Source organism: Papaver somniferum, chromosome 2 (assembly GCF_003573695.1).
Source record: "Papaver somniferum cultivar HN1 chromosome 2, ASM357369v1, whole genome shotgun sequence".
Taxonomy (NCBI): Eukaryota; Viridiplantae; Streptophyta; class Magnoliopsida; order Ranunculales; family Papaveraceae; genus Papaver; species Papaver somniferum.
Window position 1 is genome coordinate 208440224 of NC_039359.1, and position 15805 is coordinate 208456028.

The window sequence follows — 15805 nt, forward strand, 5'->3', positions numbered from 1 at the left end:
ATCTTTAAAAGAATAAATGCATAACAGATCGTGCATCGTCGAAAAACAATGCATAAGAGATTATGAATCTTCAAAACAATAACGCATAATACATTATGCATCATAAAAACTATTGCATAACAAGTTATGCATCATCAAAAACTAATGCATAATCCATTATGCATTTAAGAATAAAAATGAAAACATTATCTGATAGAAGCAGAAAAACACACAGTGAAAAAAAAAGTATTTTTCATAAAACCAAAACAAAAAAGAAACTAAGTAAAGAAAAATTACTTGTTCATAAAAACTAATACAGAAACTAATGAAAGAAAAATGAATAAGGTTCAAACATAAAAGTAATATTATGAAGAAACAAATAAGATAATTGCTCTCCTTTAGCTTCCCTTAGGCTGCTTCGGCGGCTTCGGAGGCTTCTTTTAACAGGTAGGATTCGTACATGTTTGCTTGTTATGATGACCAATCTCAAAACAATTACCATAGCGCATAGCTCTCCTGGGCGGCTTCTCATATCTGCTCAAATTCCTATTAGCTTGTGGTCTCCCTGGCGGCCTCCTAACATCAGGTACATCTATATATATCATTACCTTCATAAACTTCAGGCATGTTATAGTTCGGAATAGGATGAATTGCATGGCTATAGGAATTATTGAATTATGAAGTAGTGAAATAAAGTTGAACAAAATCATATGGATTAGAACCAGACATTGTTATCGATGCGAAAGCATGCACACATGGAAACCCATAGACGCGCCACCTCTGATAGGTACATGTCCTTGCTTCAAGGTTAACACTATGAGAACTTTCCCCTCCTTCCACTTCATAAACATGAGTATCGGACTGTATAACCAGCTAGGTTAAACCCCCATCAATAAGAGCCTTCATCTTATTTTCATTCTTCGGTGTGAGAATTGTTATGAAATTATTACCAGTATTCCGCCTTTCTGACATCATACTCATCAAATCTTTCCTTATCTGATCCAGAAGAGCATTTGCAGGGAGCTTCTTGTGTACCTTCATCCAACTATTGAAGGATTCAGCAAGAGTAGAAGATGTCCTACCATACCTACAACCCTGGAAAAACACATTTGACCACTTCTCTGGAGGGATATCTTCAATATAGTCGGCAACCCAATCACAACCAAGACCCCTAATAGTAGGATGGCATTTTGGAAACCTTCGGGACTAAGAGCATACGCAGCATCTTGAAATGAATCAATAATTGCACCATACCTTTCGTCAGATGCATTAATAGGTAAGTTCATCTTAAGATGATAATAGCAGAAACTATCGAAGGCTCCAGGAAAGTAAAATGGAATCGCTCTCTTTAATCCTTCTGCAGGATCAGATAAAAATGTGATTGGCCTTTGATCATGATCAAGAACATTACTTAAATTCCTCATGAACCATTCCCAGTTATCATTATCTTCACCAGGTACCAGGGCCATGGATAGTGGGAAGAAGCCTGCACATAAAAAAATATAAAATCAAGCCAGCGTCTACATGAAGTATGTGCATCTAAAAAAATGCATAATGGCTCATGCATCTAAACTAAATGATGCATCAGACGTTATGCACCTAAAACAAAAAATGTATAATGTCTTATGCATCTAAACAGAAATAATGCATAACCAGAAAAAACAAATAATGCATAATGTCTTATGCATCTAAACTGAATGATGCATAAGACATTATGCATGTGCATAAAAAGGATGCATAAAATCAATAAGTGAAAACCATAATGCATAAGACATTATGTACCTAAAACAAAAAATGTATAATGTCTTATGCATCTAAAACAGAAATGATGCATAACCAGAAAAGTGAAAACAATAATGCATATGACATTATGAAGCAAAAATAAATAATGCATGAGGCATTATGCACATATATAAAAAGGATGCATTATCAGAAAAATTACCATTTTCAGCATTGATAGCGGTTGCAGCCATGAGGCATCCTCTATATGTCCCTGTAAGAAAGGTAGCATCGACATAAACCATGGGGAGAAGGTAACGGTAACCATGGATGTATGCCTCGAAAGCAATAAAAAGACGCACAAACTTATTTGAAGATGCCTCATCTTCTAATTCAGCTGAACTATCCTCGTTCGCTTCAGGTTCATCCGTTTGAACTTGAGAATCAATCCAACTCCCAGGATTTGTGCTACTAATGGAATCTACATACCATGACAGATGCGAATACGACATGGCTTCATCACCAAATATATACTCATACACTTTCTCTCTTCCGTTGTAAGCTCGGTAGTATTTCACATTGATCCTGTATCTAGTTTTGAAAAACTTTGCCATATCAGATGCTTTGCAACTCGGATCACTTCGGATTTCATCCTTGATCAGACTAGAAACAAATTTACTGCTGAGCCTGTGGAAAAGCCTTTCAGTTCCAACACCACAGGTATGACTGCTCTCATATTTCTTAACCTTAAGCATCCTGTTTTCAACATCAACAGCACAAACCTTATACTCCCAAGGGAAATTTTCTTTTGAGCATTTTCCATAGAACCTGCTAGGTTCATTCTTCTTATATACAAGAACACGCCCAGCTTTTAACTCGTATTTCTTCACTACGATACGTACCTCTGCTACACCTCCAAAAAACACTTTACCAACTTCACCAAGTAATCCCAACCTTCAGTCCTAAGAACCTTGTTAACAGGCACAAAACCATCTTCAAGGAAATTCACCATATCTTGTTCGGGTTCAGGTTCTATTACACGACTACTTGAAGCTCTACTACGACTTCTGGAAGAATTACATCCAACTTCGACAAGTAAATCAAAGCTCTTCTGACCTTTACAGTGGCAACGAGATACAAAACATTGAAGCAGAATATCAGAATCAACTCGCACAAACTTGATTCCATCATTAAAGGAAAATCTGACATGATGCGGTAATAAACGAGTCCACTTCTGGCAAACGGCTGTCTTCAAAGACTCCAAAGTTGTGTTGACATGAACAGGATGTGCTAAGAATTCACTGAAGTAGTGAATTACAACTAGTGCACTACCAACAGGCATTTTCACCCTGCAAAACACAAAGAGAAAAAACCAAACATATTTATCCTGCATATTGCTTCACAAAAATTCTTACTCAAAATTAAAAGATCAAATCAACAACAGCAAACAATCTACATTAACCATAATCAGATGAGAAATCAACAGGATATCAAAATCAATAACAGATAAAAAATCAAAAATACGAATGGAAAAACAAATCAAATAAAAAATCCAACATAACAGAAGAAAAACCTAGTAAATTGGTATGTCAACATCGAAACATGAAATCGAAACAAAAAAATTTAACCGAAAAGATCTACATTGATGTTAACAAATTCAAAACCTAGAAAATAAACAAAAATTCAAAAACAAGCTTAAAAGATCTAAAAAACGATTCGAAAAACTAAATTAAGCTTCGGAAACCTAAAATAGTAGATCCTAATCTTACAGAAACTAAAACATAGAATCGAATCAAGATTAAACAAAAATCAGAATCAAGATTGGAATAAAAACGAACAAACCTGAAGCTTTGCTGAGTAAATTGAATCTCGGTAATCAAGGACAAGTGAGGCTAAGGCTTGATAAGTAAATTGAATCTCGGTAATCAAGGACAATTCTCGATAATCAATCTCTCGATCAGAAAAAGTGAGGCTAAAGCTTGAATTATCTTTTCTGAGTAAATCGAATATCTCAATCAGCTCCTTCTCAGCTATCGATAGTTCAATCTCTCAGCTCTCGCTCTCGATCGTATTCTATCTCCTTCTCAATCTCTCAGAAACTGAATCTCTGAATCTAAATCTCTGCGCCTAAATCTCTAAAACTGAAATTGAAAGTAAGGCTAAACTGGGAAATAAAAAAAAACGAATTTTGAAAACTCTGGGCCTGCGAATAATTTGTTGGCCGCTTTTGGGTGCGTCCATGAGATTTTGTGGGGGTGGGTTTCACAGTAGGAAAATGTGTAAGAATGGGTCTCCCTGTAGTTTTCACTTTTTAATATATACATATCCTTTTCCTTCGGGAAAAAAAAAGAAAAGAAAAAGAAGTCCTTGTATATGATGATTACAACTTAAAACGACTCTTTTGGTGACATGTTTTTTTACGGTTCTACTATCATCTAGTTCAGAATCAATCTCGTAATTTATTACTGACCCGATTTTCTTCGTATGTAGGCGATTCGTAACTGCATCATTCTTACTAGGATAGTTAAAATATATTCGACATCCTTCACATTTCTATAGCGGTAGTTAGAAAATACATCTGCTAATTCTGTAATATTTTCTTCTAATTGACTAGCTTTTGTTTTTCTTTTTTAATCCTACCAACTTCTGGTTCGAATATTAAAATTATATGCATGTAAAAGCTAAAAATACTCTTTATTGTTAAATAAATAACCTTGCTAGACGAAAAAAAATATCCGGTACCAAGATATCGAGGTTAGACTGGACTCAATTCCTCCTTATGGTCAGCACATATATCTATATATATGCAAGGCAATAACCAAACTGGTGGAACAGACCACAACAGATGACAACCATTAGACTTGGCCTACTGGACTTGCTTGTGCGCCACATTATTATCCACACGGTTAACATAAGTGAAAGACGGAATTAAATTTTTTGAATTAGGGCTTTGATATATTGATAGAGACGGTGCGTTCTTTGATTTCCAAAAAAAAATTTCCTATTAATTTTTCTAATAATTACATCAGCATCACTCTCAATTATAATCTTCTATTTTTTTTCTTTTCAAAGTTGTCTTTAAAGCATTCCTCATAATAAATACTTCCGCTTCTTCTACATGGAAGCAAACTAAATTTGTTGATCATTCAGTGAAGATGTTTGAATCTCTTATTATTATACCGGTCTCCCCTAACTGTCAAATTAGAATTTTACGCACCATCTGTGTTGATTTTAGGTCATCATGTTTAATCGATAAAATCAGCCTCGGAAAACGTAATGTCAATTTGTCACGATAGGTATACGCTAGATTTGTACTCGTGCTATGCAACGGGCATTTGTTTTTTTTAACTTGGTGTGTGCCGGGCTTTTCCTAGCCCCATAGAGATGCATTTTTTTATTTGGTGTGTGGGAGGCTTCGCCCCTCCCCGTGGCGATAAATTTTTGATTTTGTATGGCAGGACGAATACATTAAATAAGCTGGGAAAAGATAGGAAATATATGTGGATATTATTTATTTTTTTCCTTTTTTTCCGCAGAAAATATGTGTGAAATATGTGATTTTTTTTTAATTTTCCTTTTATGTATTAATTTGGAAAAAAATAGTCATAATATGGTAGGTACTCAACTTCCGAATTGAATTTGGACTTCCATAAAATTCCAAACACGGTAAGTTTTTGTGTTTGTAATTTTTAAACCAACCATACGTCGCCAAATGCTTTCACCAAAATTCTTACATTACAAAACTCAAAAGAAATTATTTCGACCAATAGGAAGGAAGGATTTCCTTTTCAATTTAGTAGCTTTATTTGTCTATACTTTTAAGTGTTTTTAAATATTTCTTATTAATTTAATTGTTTTTATTTACAATTGTCCACTAAAAATGGGAAAGGTATGCATCCTATTATAACATACCACTGAACAACAGTAAAAACAACCTTGAAACATCATCTTCTGGTTGTTTTTTAGTTTACCAGAACAGCTAAAAAGCACTCCACTCCACTAAGGGTTGTTGATTCATTGAGACAAAACTTGCTCTACTTTCCAAATGATCTCATCATTCGTGACAAAGGCAACAACTATTCAAATATAGATAATGTCTTCCATGACGAAATAGTTGATGCAGAAGGAGCCTTAGTTTTGCATAAAATAACGAACAATGTCCTCTACCACCACCTCTAAGAATCTTATACCAAACCACCTCGTACTATTATGCTTAAGTTAACCTAGATTCCATGTTTGATGATGTCTATGGTTGGTGGTGGTGGTGGAGTTTGTTAAGAGTCCTTATTTTACTCTCCACCACCACCACCAACCATAGACATCATCAAACATGGAATCTAGGTTAACTTAAGCATAATAGTACGAGGTGGTTTGGTATAAGATTCTTAGAGGTGGTGGTAGAGGACATTGTCCGTTCGCAACTTGGTTTGTATGCGGTATCACAAAATGAATCAAGTTAATATACATAGTTAAAGAAACGAACATGTCCCATGGATGGCAAGGACATGAACATATGTGGTTGTCGAGTATTCTGCATTGCCTGTATTTGATTCTTCCCTTGTTGGCAAGAAGCCAAGAATCCTATAAGTAATCCTACAGAGCCTTCCATTTATTTCCGCAGCCCAGCCGTATGAAAACAATTTATGCCTAATTGACATTACTATTCTTTTCTGAAATGTAATTGTCCTTTTGCTAAAGTTTGGCACAATTCACTAGTCTGTTGTGTTGGGTCCAGTCTACCTCATCATCATCTTAATTTGAGGTTGTTGTTTTTGGCTGTAGTATACTTAAATGTAGACCTGACAGCCAGCTCTATGGCGCTCTATTTTTCCGGTACATATGTGTACTCTACTCTAGTCATGTAGCACTAAATTTTGTCCACAAAAAGACACCATCACCACTTAACCTTCTTTCAGAGTTCAGACATGCAGCACAGTGCACACCTTGGTTTCATTTTCATGTGACCTTAGGCCACTAACACCAGGTTTAGATATTTTTGCTTTCCTCGGGATATTTTTGAACTCGGGATATGACTCGTTCAGAGCTGACTAAAATCACCGGACTAAAATCATCTGATTTATTTAAATCTGAATTGTTGGGCTTATTTTTTTTGTGTCGGATTTAACTCAACTGACTTAAAAATATACGAGTCGAGCATTTTGTTTCCTGATTTAAACAAGGTCTAAATCAGATAACAAGTCAGATATGACATCTGACTATCATTGAGTAAGGGGTTTATCAACGTAAGGGGTCAACACCCATCATGATTTCAACGAGAACTTGCTAGCTAGCACCGGTTCTACTACTTCTACAATAGCAGGAAAAATGTTATACGAAAATTATTCAAACCTACACGAAATGCGTGTGTATTTGATGTGCCAAACACGCTGATCAAACTCGCGCGCGTATCTCATCAAATGTTATACTATGTCATGCTGTGCCCAAATTTTAATGCGTTGTGCGTGTGCTAGTCAAGCAAATAGACAAATTCGGTGATCACAATTACCTCGCAAAAACCAGATATGAGGCACATGAAACTAGAATCTAAACGAATAACATTGAGAACACATGAAATCTAACAATAAAAAAGCCAAGTAGATAGCAGATACACGGAACCTCCAACAAAAATGCAAGAGAATGCATGAAATCCAGCAAACAAGTAAATACATGGGATCTCTAAAAAAAAAAAAAAAGCAAGAAAATGCATGGAAACTGATGAATATTCAGAAATCAACGGACATGAGTTGACACCAATTTTGTTTCTTGCTTGTTATAGTAATTGTATCTTAGTATAGTAACACTCCATCTTTTCATCTACTCTTATAGAAAGCTTCAAAGATGACCAACCGATTAAAATTTTATAATCACCCGATGTAAGGGTACATATAGGGGCGCGGCTTTTCTTTTTTTTTGGTGCGCTTGAAGCTTACATGGTTGGGCATGTTTTTTTTTCTTTCTTTTTTATCATCACGTATCAGATGATGGTGCCGAGAGCAAGTCTTATGGTGGAATCCAACCTATTTCAAGTGTGGAAAATTCATGAAATGTCAAGTCTAATGGCTTCCAAGTTGGGATTTTTCACAGAAAATCCAAGCAACGTTCCATGGTTTGGTGAAACGGTCCGTGAAATCCATCTAAACGCCAATAAGAATAGCGTTGAACGCCGACAAAATTGACGCAGTAGAGGACAAGAAACGCCAATATGAATGGCGTTGAACGCTAATCAAAATAGCGTAAGTCAAGCGCTAATAAGAATGGCGTTCAACGCTGTTAACAATAGCGTTTTCAGCGCCATTAACAATAGCGTTAAGCGCTATTCACAATAGCATTGTGCGCTACTAACAATTGTGTTTCTTGTTATTTATTTTTCTTACACTCTTCTCACATCACTCCTGTTTCTATACAAAAGAAAATATATAAATTTAAAATTGAAACAAGATTTAAATTAGCTAATTTTCATTTCATAGATTAAGTTACATGGATTAAAAAAACTAAAAGTGACATTACATGGATTAAAAAAACTAATATTAGAATTTAACATGATCCGATTTTCATTGTCAAGCTTCATCATTTCACAAAGTTCACTTCATCATCGGTAAGATCACGATATTTAATTTCCGAAAGCGGGATGGTTTTTAAGAATTTGGTACACATGATCATATGCAAAATCTTTGTTGTTTTGTTGAAAATATAGAGTTTTAGCATGTGCCTCCTACAAAATAAATAAACATAATCTCTCATTTAGAAAATTAATGACTTAAAATATGTAGATAATTGAAAATAAAAGGTTCCATTGAATAATACTTACAACTTCTTCTAACGTCTGTCCTCCTCCGGGCATATTTGCATAAATTGAATGTATGATACCCATGTAAATTTTGGTTTGCTTTTTTATCACCGACCACCTATTTTGAATACTTTGTCTTGTTCTTCCGTTTTCATTACCACCCGCTTCTTCTACAAAGGCTTGAAGCATCCTTTCCCAATAGTTGTTGACTCCTTCATTTTGTCCAACAACCGGTTGGAGACTAATTCTCATCCAAGCTTTGGTGATTGCAACATCTTCATTTGTAGTGTATGCCGTACTTGCACTTGACTGAAAGAAGGTTTGGAATTAAAAATATAAAATCAGGAGAGATAGGAAGCAAAAAAAATCTTGAGATGTAGGGATGGTTTCATTTGTGTTGAAGAATCCAATTTATAGATAAATTTTTATTTTGAAAATCTGACAGTTGAAACGCTATTGAGAATAGCGTTAAGCGCCATTCTTAATGGCGTTTATTTTGAGTCGTTGATTAGAAGAAGCCGTTGAAAATCCAACGGTTTAGAATAATTGCAATTGAGAATATCGTTAAGCGCCAATCTTAATTGCGCCAAACGCCAATCTTAATTACGCTAACCACAAAAAACATCCAGGAGTCACTCGACTCCTCCTATCCTATACTTAGTTTTTTTTTCTAGTCTCTCATTTTTTTCCTCCTGAACAAACTAGTTGTTTGGTTGTTTTTTTTGTAGTCTCTCATTTTTTCCTCTTGAACAAACTAGTTTTTTGGTTTCATATATTGAATCAAATCAAATCAAAAAGAAGATAAAATTGATTGATACTAAATATACTTCAACTACATTGATTCCACTACATCAAATTGAAGAAAAAAAAACATAATTGAAGCTACATAGTTCCATAAGCTACATGGTTTCATATATTGAAATGACGAACATTGCTAGTGCTAGGATAACCAAGTGTTCTAGGAGGATAACCATGTTTTTCCAAAATCTTATTTTGTTTATCCAACATAAATTGCTGCTTCCATTCCGGTAAGGTCTCAACCACCACATCCAACACTTCGAGTTCATGTTTCTCCAAAGCCAAATCCACGAATTTCTTTTTTGTCTCTGCAATAGTTAATAAATATTCTTCTTGTACATCCAATCTTGTCATCTTCTTTGCATCCTCTTCACTAAAATGTTCCAAAATACGCTCGCTTCCGTCGCTGATGGCAGATAGCTTCGAAGCTTCCCTTTGTTGAGCCCTTTTTCCCGTTGGTCGACGAGGGCCATATTTTTCATGCCATCTTGGGTCGCTTCTTGCGGGAGCACTACTTGTTGAAGCATTAACACTAGGAGCATCCGATTCATCTTCCACATTTTGAGTAGGATCAATTTCTTCGGGATTGAATCCGAAAACATGGGCTTTGAAAAGTCGGTACACCTCTTCATTTTGAAAAGGCTTTCCCTTGCTAACCTTCTATATTCCAATCTAACTTTTCTCTCCTACAAAAAACAAACAAAAATCCAAGTTAGAAATCCTTCAATAAAATAAAATGATATACATTAAGAAATATTAATAAAACTTACAAGATCATCAATTATGCATCTGCTTGCATTGTTTCTATGCAAATTTCTTAAGATACCAACCCATTTTTTGACATCTTTTTTCAAGGTACCAAATCTATTACCCACTCCCAAAACTGGTTTGATTTTTGATCAACTCCGGCAACACCATCAAGTGTAATGCTTATCCAAGCTTTGGTGATTGCAACATCTTCGGGTGTAAGATATTTTGCCACGGTTAAAAAAAAGTCTGAATTTCAATGAATTTTAATAAGATGGAGAAAAATCTAGAGATTGAAAGGTTTTGGTCTGAGCTGAGAAGTGATCAATTTATAGGGAAAATTTCGAATTCAAAAAAATAGTCGTTGAAACGCTATTGTTAATGGCTTTTTTTTGTGAGTCGTTGATTAAAAGGAGTCGTTGCAGATATAATGGTTAGGAATGAAACGCAGTTCTTAATAGTGTTTGGCGTTATTCTTAATAGCTCTAAACGCTATTCTTATTTGCGTTTTTCTTGAAAAACATCCAGAACCTAAGCCAATTCCTCAAGTTCCATACCTAGTTTTTTTTCTTCTCTTTTGAAAATCCATACTTAGTTTTTTTTTTTTCTCTTTTGAAAACAATGAAAACCATAAATTGAAAACAATGAAAATCATAAATAATACAATGAAAATCTTATTATATCTTAATTTTAAAATCTAGAAATCATGGGATTGCAACCAAGTTCATTCGAAATCTTACGAAAAAAGACTAAAGATGTTCTTCGAAATCTTACGAAAAAAGACTAAAGCTTTTTAAACATCGGTAGGATCGAATTCACCATCCAAACCGTCAAGATCATCTGGTGGCGGAGGGGGAGATTCTGGTGGCATTTCACCGTCTCTGGGACCTAGTCCATGTCGTATCCAAATGTGTTGAAGAAGATCATTGCGGAGTTGGAGATATGACTCATCATTCCTTAAATCATGGTATGACCTCGGTATTTCAGTAACCTGTCGTATTGGTTCGTTCACGACTTGACCCCAATCTAAGTTACGTCTTTTATTCTCAATGACCATGTTATGCAAAATCAAAAAGCCTTGATAATAAAGTTTATATCCTCCCTATCCCAGTAAAATGTTGGATTTTTTGTTATTTGGAACTTGTTTTGGAGAGTTCCAAAAGCCCTTTCAACATCCTTTCTCTTCGCTTTTTGGTATCTATTGAACAACGTATTAGATGGCTGATTTGGAAGAAGAATTTTGAATGACTGCACAATACAAGAAAATCGTAGATATATATTATCCGCCAAGTAGTAACCCTTGTCGTAGCTGTGGCCATTGATGCGGTAATTAAAAGGAGCTGCTAAACTATTAACCATCTTATCAAAAAGTGGAGATTGAGCCAATACGTTCAAATCGTTGTTCGACCCTGGCGTTCCAAAGAAACCATTCCAAAACCACCAATCATATGATGCCACGGCTTCTAAGATCATGGTAGGTTTTTTCTCATGCCCACGGAACGTACCTGCCCATGATGTTGGACAATTCTTCCATCGAAAATGCATACAATCAACACTTCCAAGCATTCCAGGAAACCCTCTAGCCGCATTTTATGCTAATAATCTTTCTGTGTCTTCTCTTGTAGGAAGTCGCATGTACCTTGGACCAAAGCGGCGAACAATTACCCTGGTAAACCTCTTCACATGCATATAGACGGTTGGCGCTCCCATACGAACATAATCATCTGTGCTATCAGCAGCTATACCTTTACACAAACATTTCAGTACGGCATACATCTTCATGTGGGGAGAGTGACCAAGTTTTCCGGTGCAATAAACTTAGAAATCAAAAGCAGGATCCGCAACAAAAATCTCACTTAGAATACGTAAGAAAAGAGGTCGATATATACCCAAACGTTGCTGGGACTTCTTAGGGCCCCAAGTACAGTTAGGTCCAAAGTAGTCATGCATCATTCTTGCATCTCCATCCTCTCGGTGTCTTTCCACCATTTTTCGCGTCAATACTTCTTGAGGCACCGGTTGGAAGAGCATATGCATTCTTTGAGTCATATACTGGTACACCACAATTGCTCTCTCCTCGCTGTCATCACCAATGCTAAGATCGATACCATACATCATTAGTACATACGTCCTTAGCGGATTTTCATCGTCCATATTGCACCTGCAAACAAAACTCAAATATTGTAAGCATTCCAATATTTTTGAATCCATACAAAAGAAAAAACATCCATACAAAAGAGAAGACATAGCTAACCTATGCGCAAAACACATCCAAGTTTCATACAAAAGAAAAGACAAGTTCATACAGAAAACACATCCAAGTTTCATACAGAAAGAAAAGACAAGTTCATTAAAGAAAACACATCTATGTTCCCTCATAACTTAATCCTAACATCCTTGCCATTTCATCTTCAGTTAAACCAATCCCACCACTATTCACCAATTGAGTTAATTGTGACTCTGGAACTACTACATTTTGTGGAATATAATGACAATGTGTATCATCTGATTGACTTGTGGCTGGATTTAACATAGCCAACCTATGCGCAAAATCTTTCCATTTTTCCTGAAAAGAAACATCAAGATAGAAAATATATTAAGGAACTTCTAATGTGTAAAGAAAATCATAATAACATGGCAAACAAAATAATTGAAGGAGTTAAAACCAAAAATTACTAACCCTTGTTCCCCGATTAACATCATACGTAAATGGAGGAGGATCGGGTGCTTGCAAAGGCACTTGAACACGGTTGCCTTCACTGTCTGAACGTACGGTACAGAAAGAAACTCTTGGAAATTCAGGTGAAGCTTGTGAGACGTTGTCATACTTATACCGTGATGGATGTATTTGGCGCACCTGATTCACCATAAATGTCGGATCTTGAGTACTTGCAGCTCCAACTTTATCTCTGTTTTCTTGACGATATATTTCTGGGAGCACAAATCCAATAGATTGTCGCTTCCACCACCACGCATACATGCTCTCATCAACATGCTTATAGTCTCGTCCTTCAACCACATCAACAGGATCATGGGGGGTAGCAAGGTCTTCCAAACGTTCACGTGGACTTCTTGGAATTGTTATAAATCCCCTTGTTTTCCTTAAAAACCGTTCACCAAGATACATGATACTAGTATCGCTTTACGGATTATAGAAAGTCACTCTTCGATTGGAGATTTCATGAGCATGCACTATATCAGTATGATCTCTATACATATTAGTAGACCATGGTTGCCATTCCGTTCCAACAATTGTCCTCAACTCAATTTGTTGGCGAGCTGTATTGAGAGAGTGTTTGGAAGTACCCCTTTGCAACTTCACTAGACTATCTTTCTTAAATATCATAATTGCAGGCCATACATCAGTCGGTACACCTTCTTGGAGAAAAGGCGTCAAAGTACGAAAATACATGTAAAACCAATATTCTAAAACCATCGTCATTCCACACATGTTTTTTCCACCTCTAGCAACCGCACTCATGCTACTATACAAGTGACTAAAACAAGCCGAACCCCAATCATAATTACGAATCGCATTCAAATCACGCAAGGAAGCGATCCAACCTTTGCTTGCTCTTGTAGTGGTACGTGCCAATAGAACTTTTGAAATCACCCATAATAAGAAGTATCGAGTCACAATCTCCCAATTTTCATCATTAATTGGATTGTCTTTGATATAGTTTGCGAGGCAACTAATAGGAAAATCAGGTGAGTGCTTGTTGTAGTGTGCATACCCATGCAAAGGTTTAAAGTAGGTATCCTCTAGTTGTTGATTTTATCTACTTTTCCATCTACTTGTAGCGGCATGTTCCAATCTTCTACGACCATTTCCAATAGGAATTCCGGTTAAGTGAACAAAATCTTACGGAGTGAAGCCAATTTCAAAGTTTGGGAAATGAAACGAATTGGTGCTATACCACCATCTCTCTATGATTGCATAAGCTAGTTGTTGATCAGCTCTCTTAATTCTAATTTCAAAAAATCTAGCCTCAGAGCCCGCCAAGGGCAGAGAAAGAAGCGAAGGCAACTTGGCGGGAATATCGAAGAACTTGACTAGCACTTTCATGAACCACCACACGATTATGTAAATACTCAAGGTCTTCTAGATTACTTTTAAATGTGATATCATGTTGTGTATCAAGTGGGTTATACTTTTAGAAATATGTTTCTCATCCGGTTCTTTTGAACTCAAGATCATATACACATCCATATCCATAATCTATACAAAATCATCAAATAAAAACAATATAGTCACACAATGCACTTAAATTGTTTACATAATGTAACTAAAACATGTTAATTCATTATCTCATGACAATTTCACAATGTTCATCATCTAAAACCCTAAATTGCACAATGTTCATCATCTAAACCCCTAATTACATGTCAAATTCGTCATTGTTAGAATCAAAATTGTTATCATTCATCATACAATCGAGTATCATGCATACAATCAACAATAATATCATCTACAACCCTGACATTTTATCAAACCATAATATAAACTCAAATTATAATTCAACTAACCTCTCTTTGGATTCTCAATCAAATTGAGAAAGTTAAGTATGCTTCGATTCCTTATGAAGAAGAGAACAAACCCTTTGAAGCAAATTCATTGATTTGAACCATGCTCTGAGAATTAAACAAGGGGATTTTAGGTTTGATTTTTCTTTTTTTTTTCACTAGAAGATGAACTGAGGAGGAAGAAGAAGAAGGGGTCGATGGTGTTACTGGATATAGAATCAAAAAGCGCTAATAAGAATAGCGTTAGGCGCTAATAAGAATGGCGTTGGACGCTATTAAGAATGTCGTTTGGCACTAATAAGAATAGCGTTATGACCATTGACTAAAATCAAGCGCTATTCTTAATAGCGTTTTTCCTACGCTATTATTATTCGAGTTTTACGCTATTTTTATTAGCGTTTTCCGTGTTCCACCATTACACTTGCACTTCCATCCACAGTTCCAAGTGCTGAGGTGGCGTGGAAGATGGAAGATGGTTGGATTCCATCATAAGACTTGCTTTAACAAGTTTCAAACTCAGATCATTGATATGACCACTGAAAGACTTTGTCATTATCCTACCATGACATCTATATAGACATTTCTAAACTACGTCGGTCTGGATGTTGTGCACAAGACCGTTGAAAACCTGTCATGGCGCCACTAATATGCATCTAACAATCCAGTGATGCGTTTAACATTTTCACTGGTGTAAGATTCTTTCTTCGGAGTCTAATAATCTCTTCACCAATTATGAGAACCATGAATGTAACGAGTAAACTTGAGAACACATGGAATCTAACAAATACAACCTACAAAATACAGGGAATCTCTAACAAAAAAAAAGTACATGGTATCTAATGAATATTCATAATGCAATGCACTTGCGCTGACACCAACTTTGTTTTTAGCTGTTCATATTTTTCTTCATATAGTATCCATATTATGTCTATTCATACAATTATTATTTGAAAGCTTCAAAGACGACCAATCCATTTTTCTTAGTGATTATCTTTTGGTCATTCGATGAATTGCCATGGCGGTACCTGGTCTAGGAATTGACTTGTGAATAGTTGACATTACAAACATTAAATTTCATAGCCAGGGCCTATGTTTTCGTTACTTGATCTAAATATTTAAATTGAAAATGCAATGGCCTATCTGGTAAGGGGAACTTAGACGCAGACCCAAAAAAAAAAAAATTCTTACCGTCAGACCCACAATTAATTTCTGTTACAGTCGCACTCATAATTATTTAAAAATATTTAAAAC

The 15805-nt window shown here is 35.7% G+C and overlaps 1 protein-coding gene across 1 annotated transcript; it reads right to left on the reverse strand.

Moving 5' to 3' along the window:
- Nucleotides 1–11098: 11098 nt before the first annotated feature.
- LOC113352684 lies at nucleotides 11099–11806 on the reverse strand. Its single transcript, XM_026596479.1, has 2 exons — nucleotides 11696–11806; nucleotides 11099–11557 (listed from the first exon to the last, which is right to left on the reverse strand). The coding sequence occupies exons 1-2, from the start codon at nucleotides 11804–11806 to the stop codon at nucleotides 11099–11101; spliced, it is 570 nt and encodes a 189-aa protein (XP_026452264.1).
- Nucleotides 11807–15805: the final 3999 nt, after the last annotated feature.

Bases quoted from the DNA above. Each gene is read 5' to 3' on its own strand.
- LOC113352684 (XM_026596479.1), bottom strand. From the start codon at position 11,806: ATGTATGCCGTACTGAAATGTTTGTGTAAAGGTATAGCTGCTGATAGC. The intron at 11,558-11,695 runs GTAATTGTTCGC...TTTCGATGGAAG, and splicing joins ATGTGAAGAGGTTTACCAGG to AATTGTCCAACATCATGGGC.